This window comes from Opisthorchis viverrini (genome assembly GCF_000715545.1).
Source record: "Opisthorchis viverrini unplaced genomic scaffold opera_v5_97, whole genome shotgun sequence".
Taxonomy (NCBI): domain Eukaryota; kingdom Metazoa; phylum Platyhelminthes; class Trematoda; order Opisthorchiida; family Opisthorchiidae; genus Opisthorchis; species Opisthorchis viverrini.
This window is the reverse complement of record NW_008751753.1, coordinates 435,036-449,006: the sequence shown is the minus strand read 5'-3', so window position 1 is coordinate 449,006 and position 13,971 is coordinate 435,036. Positions and strand designations below refer to the sequence as shown.

Here is a 13,971-nt window from a genome sequence, read left to right as displayed (position 1 = left end):
GAAGGGCGATCAAGGTTTACATTCCATTCGCCCGTATGCATTACCTCCACTGGTTGTGTTGCATGAGGCCAGCTGAACTGCTCTTCGAAGTGTTCGGCCCATCTCTCCAGTCGACGTTCTTGCGGGTGAATTAATGAGCCATCTTTTTCACTTATCGTTTCGCTGACCGTTGCTTTCCTTGGGTCAGTCGATCGTATCAGTTGATAAAGGGCACGGCTGTTTCCTGTAGCAAAAGCCTTCTCCACCTCCCAAGCTTTCGATATCCACCAGAGCTCTCGGTCTTTCCTTGGACTCTTCACTATTTGGCGTTTGAGGGATTTGCGTGCACCGTCGTACTCGTTGCCTGCTGGTATGGCTTTCCTGGCATCAATCATGGACAACGACCTCGACGACATCCAGTGGTCGAATTGGAGAAGTCGGGCAGACAGGACTGAACGCCGCTAGCATTTCTCCTTTCACATTTTGCCAGGCTTCATCCACATGCTCACTACCACCACAGTATTGTTTTACTGTGGAAAGTTGTTGGGCTATCTTAGATCGATACTGTTGAGCTACGGCAGTTCTTCGAAGATAGTGGATTGGTATGCTTCTTGCCGACTTGCAATGGCCTGAAGGGAAACGAACTGTCAAGCGTGCGCGCACCACGGCGTGATCGGAGTCAAGTGGTGTGCCCCAGAAAGAACGGCAGTCTTGGATTGTGGCTCTCCACCGGTGGCTGGTGGCCACGTGGTCCAACTGGGTCCACGGTTGATTTGTAGTTTGCGGCCGCCAGGTTACGCAGTGCGAACGTTTATGTTTAAAGTTCGTACTTGCCAGAAACAGTTCGTGATCAGCACACAACTGAAAGAGTCTAGCTCCGTTGTCTGTGCGGCGAGCATCGACTCCGAATCGACCACTCGAATGTGATTCCAAGGAGCTCAGAAGACCTACCCTCTATTGGAACAGCGGGACCGAACTAATGAAAAATACTGAATTCGTCATTTCAATTGTTACTGCACATTCCGCAGTTTACAGGGTCTTTGCCTGCCGTAAAAGAAACCATTTTAGTTATGGTTAAAAAGAGACAAACTTGTGTAGCACGCCTTGTAACCCGATAGTTTATTCACGGTACGTGAGCTCATTAGTGGTTTAACTGTCACTGTTGGTCTTGTGTTTAATACAACAGTATAATGAGGACTGACGTGCTGCAGTTGAGAAGTTCATGCGAAAGACATCTTGCGCATTAACCTAAACGTCTATTCGCTTACTTTCTCTGCTTCCTGTCACTGTTGACCTAGTTTCAGGGCTTTGTCAGAGGTACTCAAATACACGTGGTGTTTGCTGGCTTTCAACGCCTACGACGAAAGTGATTTATCGAGATTGAGCGTATACACACAAACACACATACACATTCTGCCTCGTCCGATGTGCTAGCATTGATCCGCAGACACGAAAACTTCTCATAGCTACTGTGTTTTATTGACCAGGGTGGCATACTTGTTCCGTTGGTTTGTTTTATTGATTTCACAAATGCAACCAAGCGATAAAAGTGGTGCCGTGGATTAAGCAGAATTTCGCACCCGTGGGAAGCTAGATTAGGTGTGAGTGTAATGTGACGCTAGGTTAGAGCACAAAATCAGTTTATCAGTATATTGTCGGCGAAACTCTTAGTTTTATTCGAAGTACCTCACCTTAAGAGGTGTAAGCTTTTCACCAGGTAGTTGTAGCAACTTCTCGTAGAGCTCCGGTAGACTAGGAATGGTACAACGGAATGATTACATGGCAATAGGTTGAAAAAATCTCAAGAAAGAGGTGAGACTGATTACTGCAAAGATGCGGCTGTAGCAAAAAACGATTTGGCATACGTTAGATAAACTCCTGTTCTTTGATGTAACACTACTCACAATGTTGCTGTGAGGTTACTGATAGTTCACCAACAGGCTCACACTCCCTGAAGCTAATCAACAAGGTGTAGTCCCCGAGCATTCATCCACCTCATATTTCACTTGAATATTCAAAAAAATTGTATCACAAATGAGACAAAATACAGTTCGTCAAGCTCGGCAAACAGGGCAACCACTATCCCATAGGAGTTTTATATTTCTATCATTCATTCCAGTATGCAGGGAAAACATGGCTTCATCGTATCACTAATTAAACACGAAACGTGCTTCATACATGCACATTAGAGTGGTCCACTTAACTCATCCACATAACTGATTTGAATCTGGGCTGTTTTTGTCCCTTGGTTCGTATTTTACGGAAATAGAAATCTTGTCATCTTCTTTTAACTTTTATGCGGGTGATGCTAGCCATCAGGTTGCAAATCTGTCATGTCCCAGACATTTGGCGATACATGATCTTCTGCAGCCATCCGACTCTGATCTCGGCCTAATGTATGCGTTATCGGAAATGTTATGTACCGTGGACTTGCGGTTATTCCGCCACGCAAAGGGATAACTGTCACTCCAGGCGTGATCCCCAATTAAGATAGTTATCAACAATGTTTGATAGGCGAGCAACAACCTGTCCAAGAAAAAAAGAATAGAGAAAACCTCAAGATTTGACAGAGCGAACTATAACCGAGTTATCCAAATGCGATCTGGCAAGTTAGTAGTATCAGTCGCAATACAAACCCAAAAACAGTGTGAGGTCTCAGGCACGGTACATCAGAGTAGAATACTACTCTCTCCCAAGGATTGATACTACTAATTCTTGTCTCTCCTGACTAAACTGGAAGCTGTCCGTCTTCTTCGGGTGGTCACTAAAGTCCGAAAACTGATGCATTAGCCTCGTGGTCGAATGAGAGCAGCGATAGGTATCTGTGCGAGGAACGGGTTCAACAGGTTTTGAAATCGTCACAAACGTGGAACGATACTTCATCGTCGAGTCTGTTTCTTCCAGCTACTGTGAAAGCGGCTTCCGTGAAAATCCGCACCTCAAATCCAGGTGTGATGTCTACTAACAAAATAATGTTTGGTCGCACGGCTACAAGTTTCCACTGTGAGAGTACACTGCTTTCAAACAAGCACGTCGAACAGTGACACCCGGCTGACAATCCGAGACTGAATGGACAGTCTGATCCACTCATCAACGCAAGAGGGCATTTATTACGCGCCACTCTCCATTAGTTGACTCTCCAAAACCTATGTACACAACAAAGCTGAAGCACACTTTGTCAGTTACTTCACAGGCCTCGGCTGTCTCAGGAGCACCATACCAGTTGACTTCGCTGTTAGTTGTGAACCAAGATACGGTGCAGCCAGGGCCAGTGGGGCTTTCCCCGAACCTGAGGAAAATCGGTGCTTACACATGAAAAGAAAAATTGGCACAAGAGTATGCACCCGAAAGTTCCAGAAACGGTCTCCCCTTACGGACAACTTGTGCAGAGGATAATCAGAGAAAAACTAGAGAAACATTTCTTCGGAACGGGAATTTCTATCGTTGATGACATACTTACTTCCCTAAAAGTTCTTCAATGTTAATCATAAGTTATCCGATGATCCATGCAGTCGGTCCCGAGTGTGATTCACGAGTGGTTCAGGGTGCCTGTCAACCTTTCGCACATAGTAGAAATAGCTTATCTTCCCAACCGGTTTTTGGTTGCTGGTGGATTTGGACGCAAGATGGCTCAGTGGTTAAGACGCGGACTTACTAACCGTAAGCTCCCTTAATAGAGCCCAATTTCTGCATCTCGACTGCACCTGTTTAGGCTTGGGCAACCGAGCAGTACCCCAGGCCTCGTACCTACTTCGGATGGGGTTGCAGGTAAGCAAAAAAAGGATGTTACAGCCGAACGATTTTTCAAATTGTCCCATTCCGTTCTCCCTTTGCTCTTATACCCTACGAGTTACACCCGCGGATCTCGGCACAAGTTGATTCGGTACAACACAGCATGCACGCGGCTCCGCGGGCACTGTTCAGTGTGACATACGAATCTGACAAAAGATGCCAGCCCATTGTTGGTAACGCCTGTTCCACAGGATGTATCTTGCGTCAAACTCAACTAGTTCCCATTTTCTTTTAGAACTCTGCTATTTTCGGCACCATATACATCAGTGCAAGTGATGTTTTCTGTCAAGACTTAAACATCTTTTTTTAGACCCGTGCACAACCCTCTGTTGTTTCAAGACTAGTGACGGTCACCGGACCAATTGAAAAAAAATCGAGGGCATGTTTGGTTACCATTTTCTGGAGATGGGTTCGGTAATCAGAGTCATTATTCGCAATCGATGTGTTGGAAGCCCAACGGGTAACCGTCATGTTTTAAAATTTATCTGGAATATGAGGATTAATCCAGTATTCATTCTGGACATAAAGAATTCAGCACACCAAGGTTTCAACAGGAGATTGATCGAGATGACGAAATGACTGCCCTGGAAATGTGAGTGTGCTCATGTGCACATCTAGATGAGTGATTAAACCAGAGGAGTTTCCGAGAAGAAAACTACGGTGGTAATTGTATTCCAAGAACTTCCATTGCCTTTTGTCATTCAATAATAGTTCGCACTACGAATCGATGTGATTATACCTCAGACCACTAACTGTCCCTTCCTAGATGTCGGTTTTTTATGATAATACAAATCTGAACAATAATAATGATTCGCGAACACAATGTTTTACTCTTCGACACCTAGCGCCCCGGTTACTCACAGCCTGGCTTTTTATATCCTGCCAACTAACTTACATATTCGTCCACTTCGACTATACATAAATGTGAACTTGAAAATGAAAAATCGAAAACCAGTTACTTACCGAAACAACTGTTTTAATCATGCACTTATTGTGCATTGCAGTGATAGCAGACAAACTCAGCGTTATACTTTCTGTCGAACTTATGCAACCAGAAAGTGAGAATAGCAGTCACGGAGGTTTGATTGGGCGCATTCAATGAGGAGAACTTAACAGGGCCCAGTTAAGTCTGAACGGCCAATTTCCTCTGATAGACAACTTCTGATGGATGACCGCTTGGACGAACTCCAACCCTTTGCATGTGAAGTCTAAACTGAAATCTGGTCCTTCCTGAAGCCGCATCCAGCCATAATAAGCGAGATGTTTGTTTTTGGCTCTACTGGGCTAAACCGTTCAGCTGTAGCACCCTTTCGGTGTCTAGCTGCCATGCCACCAGAAGGTTGCGCGAGGGCTGGGATACTGCCAGGGTTGCCCAAGCCTAGACAGTGGAGGTCGAAAGGCAGAGGTCGGATTCGAACTACGAATTTTCCGGTCAGTTAATTCGCGCTCTAACCATTTGGACCATCTTACCATAATAAGCGAGATGTTAATTTAGTTCTACTGGGCTAAAAAGAGCTGGGTTGATGCAGTGGTGAATATCCTGACAGCATGCCCGCAAGACTTTCGGATTGCAAATTTCATCTTAAACAAATCACTTGTACTGTATGGCCAATTTTTTTCGGTTTCCTACTGGCTGGCTACAAGGCCTAGTTTAATGTTACTTTAGTTACAAGGCGCACGGGTAGCAACGAGACGCCACCCCAGTGAACTTCGAGAAAGCCCTACCTTCGCGCACAGGATGAGTTGAACACTCCTAGGCCTCAACACCGGACCACTTCTATGCAACTGACGTAATGTACGCGCAACTCTTGGTGTTTGAACACACCCATTGCTTTCGGAAACAAACAGGATCGAGGTCACAAGAGCAATCCTTGTTATTTACTGCGACCGCTCCACACTATCTCTCTGCTCTCGAAATTGCATTTTTGTTGCTTTCAATTTCTGCCGAAGTTCTCCAGAAATGCTCTGATATGGTGTTTTATTTGTCTAAATCTACGGCACAAACATGATTTACCAGACCAACGATTTCAGCCTCAAGCCAGCTAAAAACACCAGATATCGATGCTAACTCAGAAAGCTGCTTATATAAGTGAGCAAACTGAAATTCGGTACCTATGGGATCAAATTTCGAACGCGGACCAGAAATAATGAGGTCAAGCGAAATTTACAGCACTTTCATTGGGACATTTGATTCATAACACCCTACACAACTCGAGGGTGGACTTGATGACATTTGTTAACTGAGGCGATCTTAACTCCTATGTGTGCTCACCTGAAAACCGATGTGAAGGCTTCAGCCCTATAGGTAGTGTTTATTACTGTGCTTTTTGAAGGTCATGTGGATTCTCCAGTGCGACTGACGGTTTACTATACTACGATTTCACTGCGCGTAATAATCACAAAATCTGTCTGCTACCTTGCTCTAACCCCGATATTGGCGTACGAAATAGCCCATTTCGGCCTACCACTTCACAATGCTCAGCCTAGGTTCAATGAAGGCGTTGCAAGATCCAGCGCCTCATGAAACCTTGTATTCCGATGCGTCGGAGATGGACATAATTTTACAACGAAGATTAATTCGCCCATCAAACATTTCCAGGCTGCTGTTTTTTTACTCATATCGCTTGAGCAAAACCAACGCAGTTGCTTGACGAGCCCAGAGAAAGCCAAAACGGCCACGGATAGACTGTCACCATTTGCTGTCTCGCAAGTTAGACGACTGAGTTAATCTAATACGGTGGTTCCCGACCCACTTTGTAATAAGCGTGTGATCGGTAAGCGTTCGTAATTCCATTTAATTCATCGGTTTCCTAATTCATCACTCTGGAACTTCATCAATGGAAGGAGATCAGTTTTCAGGTAAAAAGTTCGTAGGGAGGTTGTCTTTCCCTAAACACTTAGCCAAAAGATGGACATATCTAAAGTTGTACGGGAAACCCCTGCTACACCATTTAACTTCTCGTGGATAGACTCAGGTCGAAAACGTGTGAATCTGCCTTGGGTGCAACGCCGCATGTTGCGCTCCCTGTGACGCACGCATGATTCTTCCAGGTAGCTTCTAGCTTAAGTAGTCACATCGACTATGTAGTCAGATGACCCTCAGCTCAGTACACTGTCGATCCGGCCACATAATTAGCTTCGAAGCTAAACAGCCAATTCGAATTCATCTCGGGAAAAACTAGTGCTACGGGCTTTGTATTTAAGTAACGATCAGAGATGACACCCCATTGCCAAAATCTAATAGCTACCAAGCCCTTTGTGGGACATAATCGGGCCTCAAGAATAAACTGCCGGCTGCTGAGTGGGACTGAGAGTTGTCAGCTGACCCTATGCTTCAATCACAAAAGCCGTCCTGGTGAGGGGAGAGTTGGTTGGACTGTTGTTTTTATTCTGCCCTCATGAACCACCTGCTGATCCAAATGGGAGAACTGGAATCGTGATTATGATGACCTACCAATTTCTTCACAGTACTAACTCTCTTACCCTTGATAACGGGCGATGTGATCCCACAAAAGCCGGGGAGCACTTTTGTGTGGCGTGAAGTCATTTGCGCATATGAGAAATACACTAAAAACTCAATTGAGCGCAGCATTCGACAGATGTCAGGCCAGATACCAGGCCCTTTTGTGAAAACGATGCAGTTCGTAGTTAGCTGCTTCGGGTTAATCTAGATGAACCATGCAGCTGTGTAAACGTGAATTAAGAAGGCGGAAGGGTAAAGTTAGTGTTACGACCTGCAGCAACGTGACGGTGCAGCTGGATTAAGCTGAAATTCATGGACTTATGGCTTAATGGACTGAAAGCAATTCACTCAGAGCACACAAATACTTTTAGCAATCTTGATTTTCGGCCTCATATCATTATGGCCTCGGAGCTGCGAAAGTGATAAATTCGTTATCCCAAAGCAAACCGAACCGGCGTACGCTTCAGGTGATATACTCATTCGGCTAGCCTGAAAGAAATTCAGCGGTACGGGAGATACAAAAAACAAGACAAACATACTTCATTAGAACATAAATCGTAGCAAGGCTTTGTACGTAGTGGCTCAAGCACAATTTCTCAAAGGTGACCTCAGTAAACTTGCGTAAGGGGATGTTGGCAATTGAGTACTAAGTGATGTACAGGAGGTTCCATAACCATCGCGTTCTAAGCTGCACCGAATTCTGGTGAACAATGTCGAAATTCAAAATGGAATGGTTGTCCGGTATGACTGTGGAGGTGCCGAGAGCCATGGCCAACTGACCACTCCGTGAGTTTAACTGGGAGTGGTTCACATACTTAAAACGAAGAGGCATACTTTTACTTCGCATCATAACATGCGATGGTTCGGCAGCTCAACACAGTGACTCGCGGTCGTCAATAAACCCATTCTCCAAATTATATAATTTTTACAGGAAGTTGACAAGTCAGGTTTGTCACCACACGAGTCGAAACGCGTCCACAACAGTGCAAAATGACTCATTTGTGGTCGAACATTAAGTGTGTTCGGCCGCATCCTGTATTGTCGCAATCTTCAATGAATTTCCCTGGAATCACGTAACTAATAACTGTAATGAAGTCCCGTTTGCAACCAGGGTTAAGTTCATGTTTTTCCAAGCACCCTTCGATAGCGCTCTTTAAGACTCCCAAGCACAGTGTTGTTACGCGATCTAGACGGGCCCTGGTACCATGAGCACGTTGTCGTTCACCAGTTTCGTGAAAACACCCACCGCGCTGCACGCACTGGTAGTAGTGTCGAAACAACGGTGACATCCGGATTCCCAAAAATGTACACAGTACGCGAATTCGATCGCATGCCACGGGTGGCGAGGGCAGCAAACGCAGCTGAAAGTACTACCATCAAATCGCACCGTGGAATCGAAAACGGTCTGTCTAATGTTCCAGCCCGAAGGTGGTTTGGAATGTACATCTATCCAATGCATAGGAAGATAGCTTTTGACTGCTTTATTGTCACATCCCTGAGTCGTGGTGCCACTCTAGCAATCCTCATGCGTTGACGTGCAGACTTGCCCAACCTGGATATGTGTTATGGGGATTGTGGATGGGTGCAATGGATGACAAACATTGACGGTTATTGAATACCGTGTCTAACTCCAGGCTCAAAGGTGGGTGGACTCGTATGAGTAGCTGGCTGCAACGCAGCCATTCGGAAGAACGTGTAATGACAGTCTTTCATCTTATCCAGTGCATAACAGGTAGAATTATCGTGGAAACCCGTCAAAATAGTTCCTGTGGGATTTTTCGGGCATCCAAGCGCTGAACTTCGGTTTCAGTACAAGAAATTAAAGGATTGATTAACGCATTTGATTCCAGAGTCGTTCCGTTGGCTGACTGACTCCACTCTCTAACACTATGGTGCCCGACACCATGCCCGTAAATTACTTAGGATGGATATTTGTATGCTAAGAAGCATGACTATTTTTGCCGCTAAGCTGCATTACAGTGAAGAGCAAGTAGATGACAGTTCACCAGATGAACCGACATTTCCTCGCATCACAGTTCGGCCTGATGAAAATTTACGTAGACTGAAACCCTGTACTTAACCTTCAAAGTGGTAACTCGGATTTGTATTGCTAGTTTCTGGATCTTTTGGATGCAGCATAGAAGCTGGCATACACTCACCAAGGCCTTTCTGAGGTCAACTAAGAACAAGTCAGATTCAGTTGGAATATGTTATCTGCAGATTCGTTTTTAGCTGACAGATATTACCCAAAAATACGTGCACCTCAAGCGCGGAACCACCCGACCAAACATATCAAACCGTTTTTCAATATTATGAAGCCATGAGAATGCTATTGAGCAATTGTGAGAAACCTCGTGAAAGTCCAATGCTTAACACTGCTGGCACACTTGCAATTTAATTGAAATAACCACACCCAGTAAAATACCAGTTCCTCAATGACTCGAAGGTGGCTGCCTCATTGACGCACTTCAAATAAGTTATCAGAGGAGAATATCGATGTTAGGCAACCTGACCTGGCTTTATGTTCCGCGGCCATTGCCTCTAGTTGCCCACATTCCTCATCTGATCAGAACACAAAGAAGGGAAATGAACATCATGTGTACAGCCGCATTAAAAACCGGAAATTATCAGTAGGTTAAGAGCATGCCATATGGTACAATTTGCCAGTGAACTGGGCAATTCAACGTTTATTCTAGCTCCTGTCTCTGGAACGGTGACGTCTGGAGTGTCGACCACTGGATCGATGTTTGCCGCTACGATGTTTACTGCGAGAGCGGCTTCGAGATCGACTACGTGAACGGTGGCGTCGCTCACTGCTGCGATCTCGACGCCGACTGCTCTCCCGCTGTTGCTCAGCCTCACGACTGAATGTTGAGCGACTGTAGCCTTCAAACCGCCTTCTCCGAACAATCTGGTTCTGTTGACAATAGTTCCTCAGTTCCTCCAGTTTCTCGCGAATTTCGATGAATCCAAGGTGTAACTTCCCGCCAAAGTGATCTGCCAGTCGCCTATCATTGTCATGAACGCCCAAGTAAGCAGAACAGACTTCACAGACGCGGAGTTTTTGCTGCTGATAGGTGCTTGTCGGGATAGCTGTACGAAGTTCGGCTTCGCTTTTTGCCTTCTCTTTGTTTAGGTCTTCAACTTCTTTCATCAAGGCTAACGATTCATCGACATGGCCATCAGCACCAAGCTGTTCCGCCTTCGCGAGTTTCGTACCGATTTGCTCGCTCAAAGCGTTGATTTGTTCCGCTTTTTGTTGGGCTTCATCTGTTAGTTCCTCTTGCGTTTCCCGCAACTTCGCCTTTGCTAATTTAGTTCGGTGGTCACTTTCTCTGATAAACAGCTGTAAGTGTTCTAAAGCCTGGTACCACGCGAGATGTATAAAAATTTGTGAACTTACATCCAATTCGTATCCAAAACTCTTCCGCTCTGATTCCCTTCTGTAGTCTGCTTTCAGTGCAGGGTCGTGAATCAAGGAACATGCACCTAAATCCATGCGCTAAAAACTATTAAGAGAAGGAGAGCAACTTACAGTCCCGGAAAGAATTTCATGAGGACAAGAATCCAACAGAAAACTCTTACAAACGCGTGGGTCTTCAAATGAGATCGGCGCTTCTCCTCCTACAAATGTTAGTCGTAAAGCAGATTGAAAAAAATAACACGTACGTGAAGCATCACGAATGGAGGCTAAAGGAGTGGCAAAACCCTCAAGACCCTTAACTTACATGCTGTGCCATTCAACCGAGCAAATATATTCATGAACACCTTCAAAACAACGAAGAGATAAACGGTAAGTGAGCAAGCAGCGAGTGCTTGTGCCGGTAGCACCGAACGGCTAACCCAGAGAAAAATAAAACTATGTTCGCGCTGCACCTGACTTACAGCGCAAGAGGCTCGCAATCACTGGAAGTGACGAAACTCACCCGAAAACGAGCTACGATACGATCCAACAACCATGGAACTTACAACGCAAGACTTCCAGATTGTGCGGGAACAGGGGCGCGTCACATAGCGAGGGCTGCGATGAATTGTAGGAAGGCACCGCTGGACCATAGTAACCAGAGAAACTGGTTTCTGGGTCACACATGATCAACCGAAACTCTGTAGTTGCCTTCAATGGACAGCAACCTCCTTCGACCCCTTAGTTAATGGTCGTCCGGATGAGACAATAGGGAGGTATCGTGAGGCTCTCAGCCAAGTCGGTAACTGGATGCGACAAGACAGCCACGCGATCCAAATCACATTCTTGAAAATAATCCAGAAATACTGACAGCATTTTGGGTGAGTTTGAGGATGAACCGTCACACACGTCGTGCGAAACAAATTCCAGGAACTGAGCCCTGGCAACATCTGCGGAATCGAGTTACTCAGTATATCGAAAAAGGGTGCACACTATCTACTGTCCGAAGGACAAAGCTACCGAGAACGGAGAACAAGCGTTACACATAAATCAGCGGTGTAGCCATATGACAGAGGACTCACAAACGCCACAAGGTCCACGAAAGTTCTGGGCGGCGATGTTGCTTACAGCAAACACCTGCAAGCAATAGGTACATCTCGTTGAGAATTCGAGAGGAATAACGACGGGCTAATGAAATACTGGCCAAATACCACCCCCAAATCACTCTAATCTGAAGCAGCAGCAGGTAGGTATCCTCAATTTCACATGTATAAATTCAATTGAACTAGTCCTTCCAAGCGTAGTGCCCAGGGGAATGCAATCATACATTGCACCAGCGTGATCTTTGAACGGGAAACGCGGGAGACAACCTACGAGGTCTACAGAACGCTCGGAGCTTTCCGCAATTCTGAGTGTATTTCACACCGAAGCCATGCATGTACTCCAGGAACCCTATCGATAAAAGGAATTATAGTTTACTTGGGTTGCACCACTCTTACCGCGAAACCACCCAGAGCTGCGCGACACATGAATCCCAAGGATTGACTTAGTACACCCCGACAACGCACACTGTCACCTACAGCTGTGGAAAAAAACCTTCCTTGGCTACCCTGCAACACAATTTCACACCACCTATGTTTTCCCGAATCGGCTTGGTTGGCAGAAAGTCTGACCTAGTCTATGTATGTGTCATTTGTCGGAACAAGTCAGTGGGATGCAATGCGAACTGAATGCGGATTCGAAAACAAGACGATGCAACACACCATACAGGTGTTTGCCGAGTTTTGGACAAACAATAACACATGCAAAATTACCCTATCCTTCTGTTTAAATCTGGTTCAACAGGGAAGAAATTATTCGTTCGTAAAGAAACCGGGGAAATAACGATTATTCCTTAAGTGCACTATAAGCACGGATTCACTGGCCGGAAAGTCCGTGGTCCGAGCCCGAAATCTGCCTCTCAATTTACCCCGACTAGGCCTGGGCAACCTGGCAGTATTCCAGTCCTCGTGCTTCTCTCTGGTGACATGGTAGTTGGGCACTGAATGGGTGCTACAGCTGATCGATTTTTCTCACCACGACGATTCATCGAACACCAGTTACATATGATCAGGTTATTAGATACCTTGGTCACTAACTCCGAGATTCCATTGCTCGCCAGCCAAACTGACACCCATGTTCCAAATCCTTAATCGTCAAGGTAAGGGAGCGCAGGAGACTGTTTTATTCACTCTTCTCAAAACGGGATATTCCAATCAGGAGGAAATCATGGTGTTCATCGTAGGAAGGCAATGTGGTGTTAGCCTATGACACATATCGCATTCTTATTTTCCACTTCAAGGTATCGTGTCTCCCGGAATTCGTGCATAAATTCTAAGTAAAAGGGAAAAGAAATTCGACTGAAATTCGCTTACAACAGAAGCTGACCTGACACATCATTACATCGCAGTGCCCCCACCAAAAAAACACCAGTTTGTTAGTGCTTCTCTCAAATCCTTGTCTTTCCTGATAGATCTTTTTCGGTTTATCATAGTGTAAAAGGTAGTGGGCCACCAGTGCCCATCAGTGACGCGAAAAAAATGGGCAGGTCAGGATACTAACTAGACTAGTGGACCCAATAACACGCCTATCCTGGGCGGAATTCCGATCTGCACACCAGGGGCAGTATCCCAGCCCTCGTGCCTCCTTTGTGCGGTATGGCAGCTAGGCACCGGGAGGGTGCTACAGCTGGACGATTATTTATTACTTATTACTCTGGGTAACCTCACCGTTTTATGAACATGCAAGAGTTGTTCAGATGTAGTGCGCACGTTCTGGATATTCCTATCGGAAGCGTAGACGAATTCCTGTCACGAAGAGACTAGACTGGCGGTTTGTGTACCTCGGAGACCCATTGGCGTAGACGAATGTCACGAAGAGACTAGACTGGCGGTTTGTGTACCTCGGAGACCCATTGAGCTATACTGGGGGGTGTCCGCGCGACACTCACTCTCTCTCATACCAGGTTGGTCAATGGAGCTCTGACGAACAGTCTCTTGGCCCTCCAGGTTGGGGGTTGGAACATGTAGGGCGACTTGTTCCGTAGAAAAAGTAATGCATTTGCATTTCCCCGCCAAACACCGCTGCCTTGCAGTTAGGTTTTTGAGTCAAACGCATTGGTTAAGGACCTTAATCGTCCTCCTGTCTAGGTGTGGGCGCTCTGGCAGTATCCCAGTCCTTGTACAACCATGACCTACACAACTAACAATACTCTCATGCCACATCGGCCGTCGCGTGGTGCCATCAGCCAGGTCGCCTTAATTGCTGCATACAGCAGGGCGGGTAAGCGAAAACA

At 45.8% G+C, this 13,971-nt stretch overlaps 2 protein-coding genes across 2 annotated transcripts in view; both read right to left on the bottom strand.

The window, feature by feature from the left end:
- Positions 1–366: 366 nt before the first annotated feature.
- Positions 367–8,680, bottom strand: T265_05251 (hypothetical protein; the record flags this gene model as incomplete). The annotated part of the gene is made up of 3 exons (XM_009170220.1): positions 367–933; positions 1,671–1,731; positions 8,481–8,680. 3 exons carry the CDS (start codon positions 8,678–8,680, stop codon positions 367–369), a joined length of 828 nt encoding a protein of 275 aa, XP_009168484.1.
- Positions 8,681–9,926: 1,246 nt separating this feature from the next.
- The window catches only part of T265_05249 (hypothetical protein), a gene marked incomplete at both ends in the record, with an annotated part of 10,453 nt that continues 6,408 nt past the window's right edge, over positions 9,927–13,971 (bottom strand). Inside the window, 2 exons of the mRNA XM_009170218.1 lie at positions 9,927–10,736; positions 10,770–10,858. Of these exons, the coding sequence (XP_009168482.1) occupies positions 9,927–10,736; positions 10,770–10,858 (899 nt within the window). The remainder of the gene's footprint in view (positions 10,737–10,769; positions 10,859–13,971) is intronic.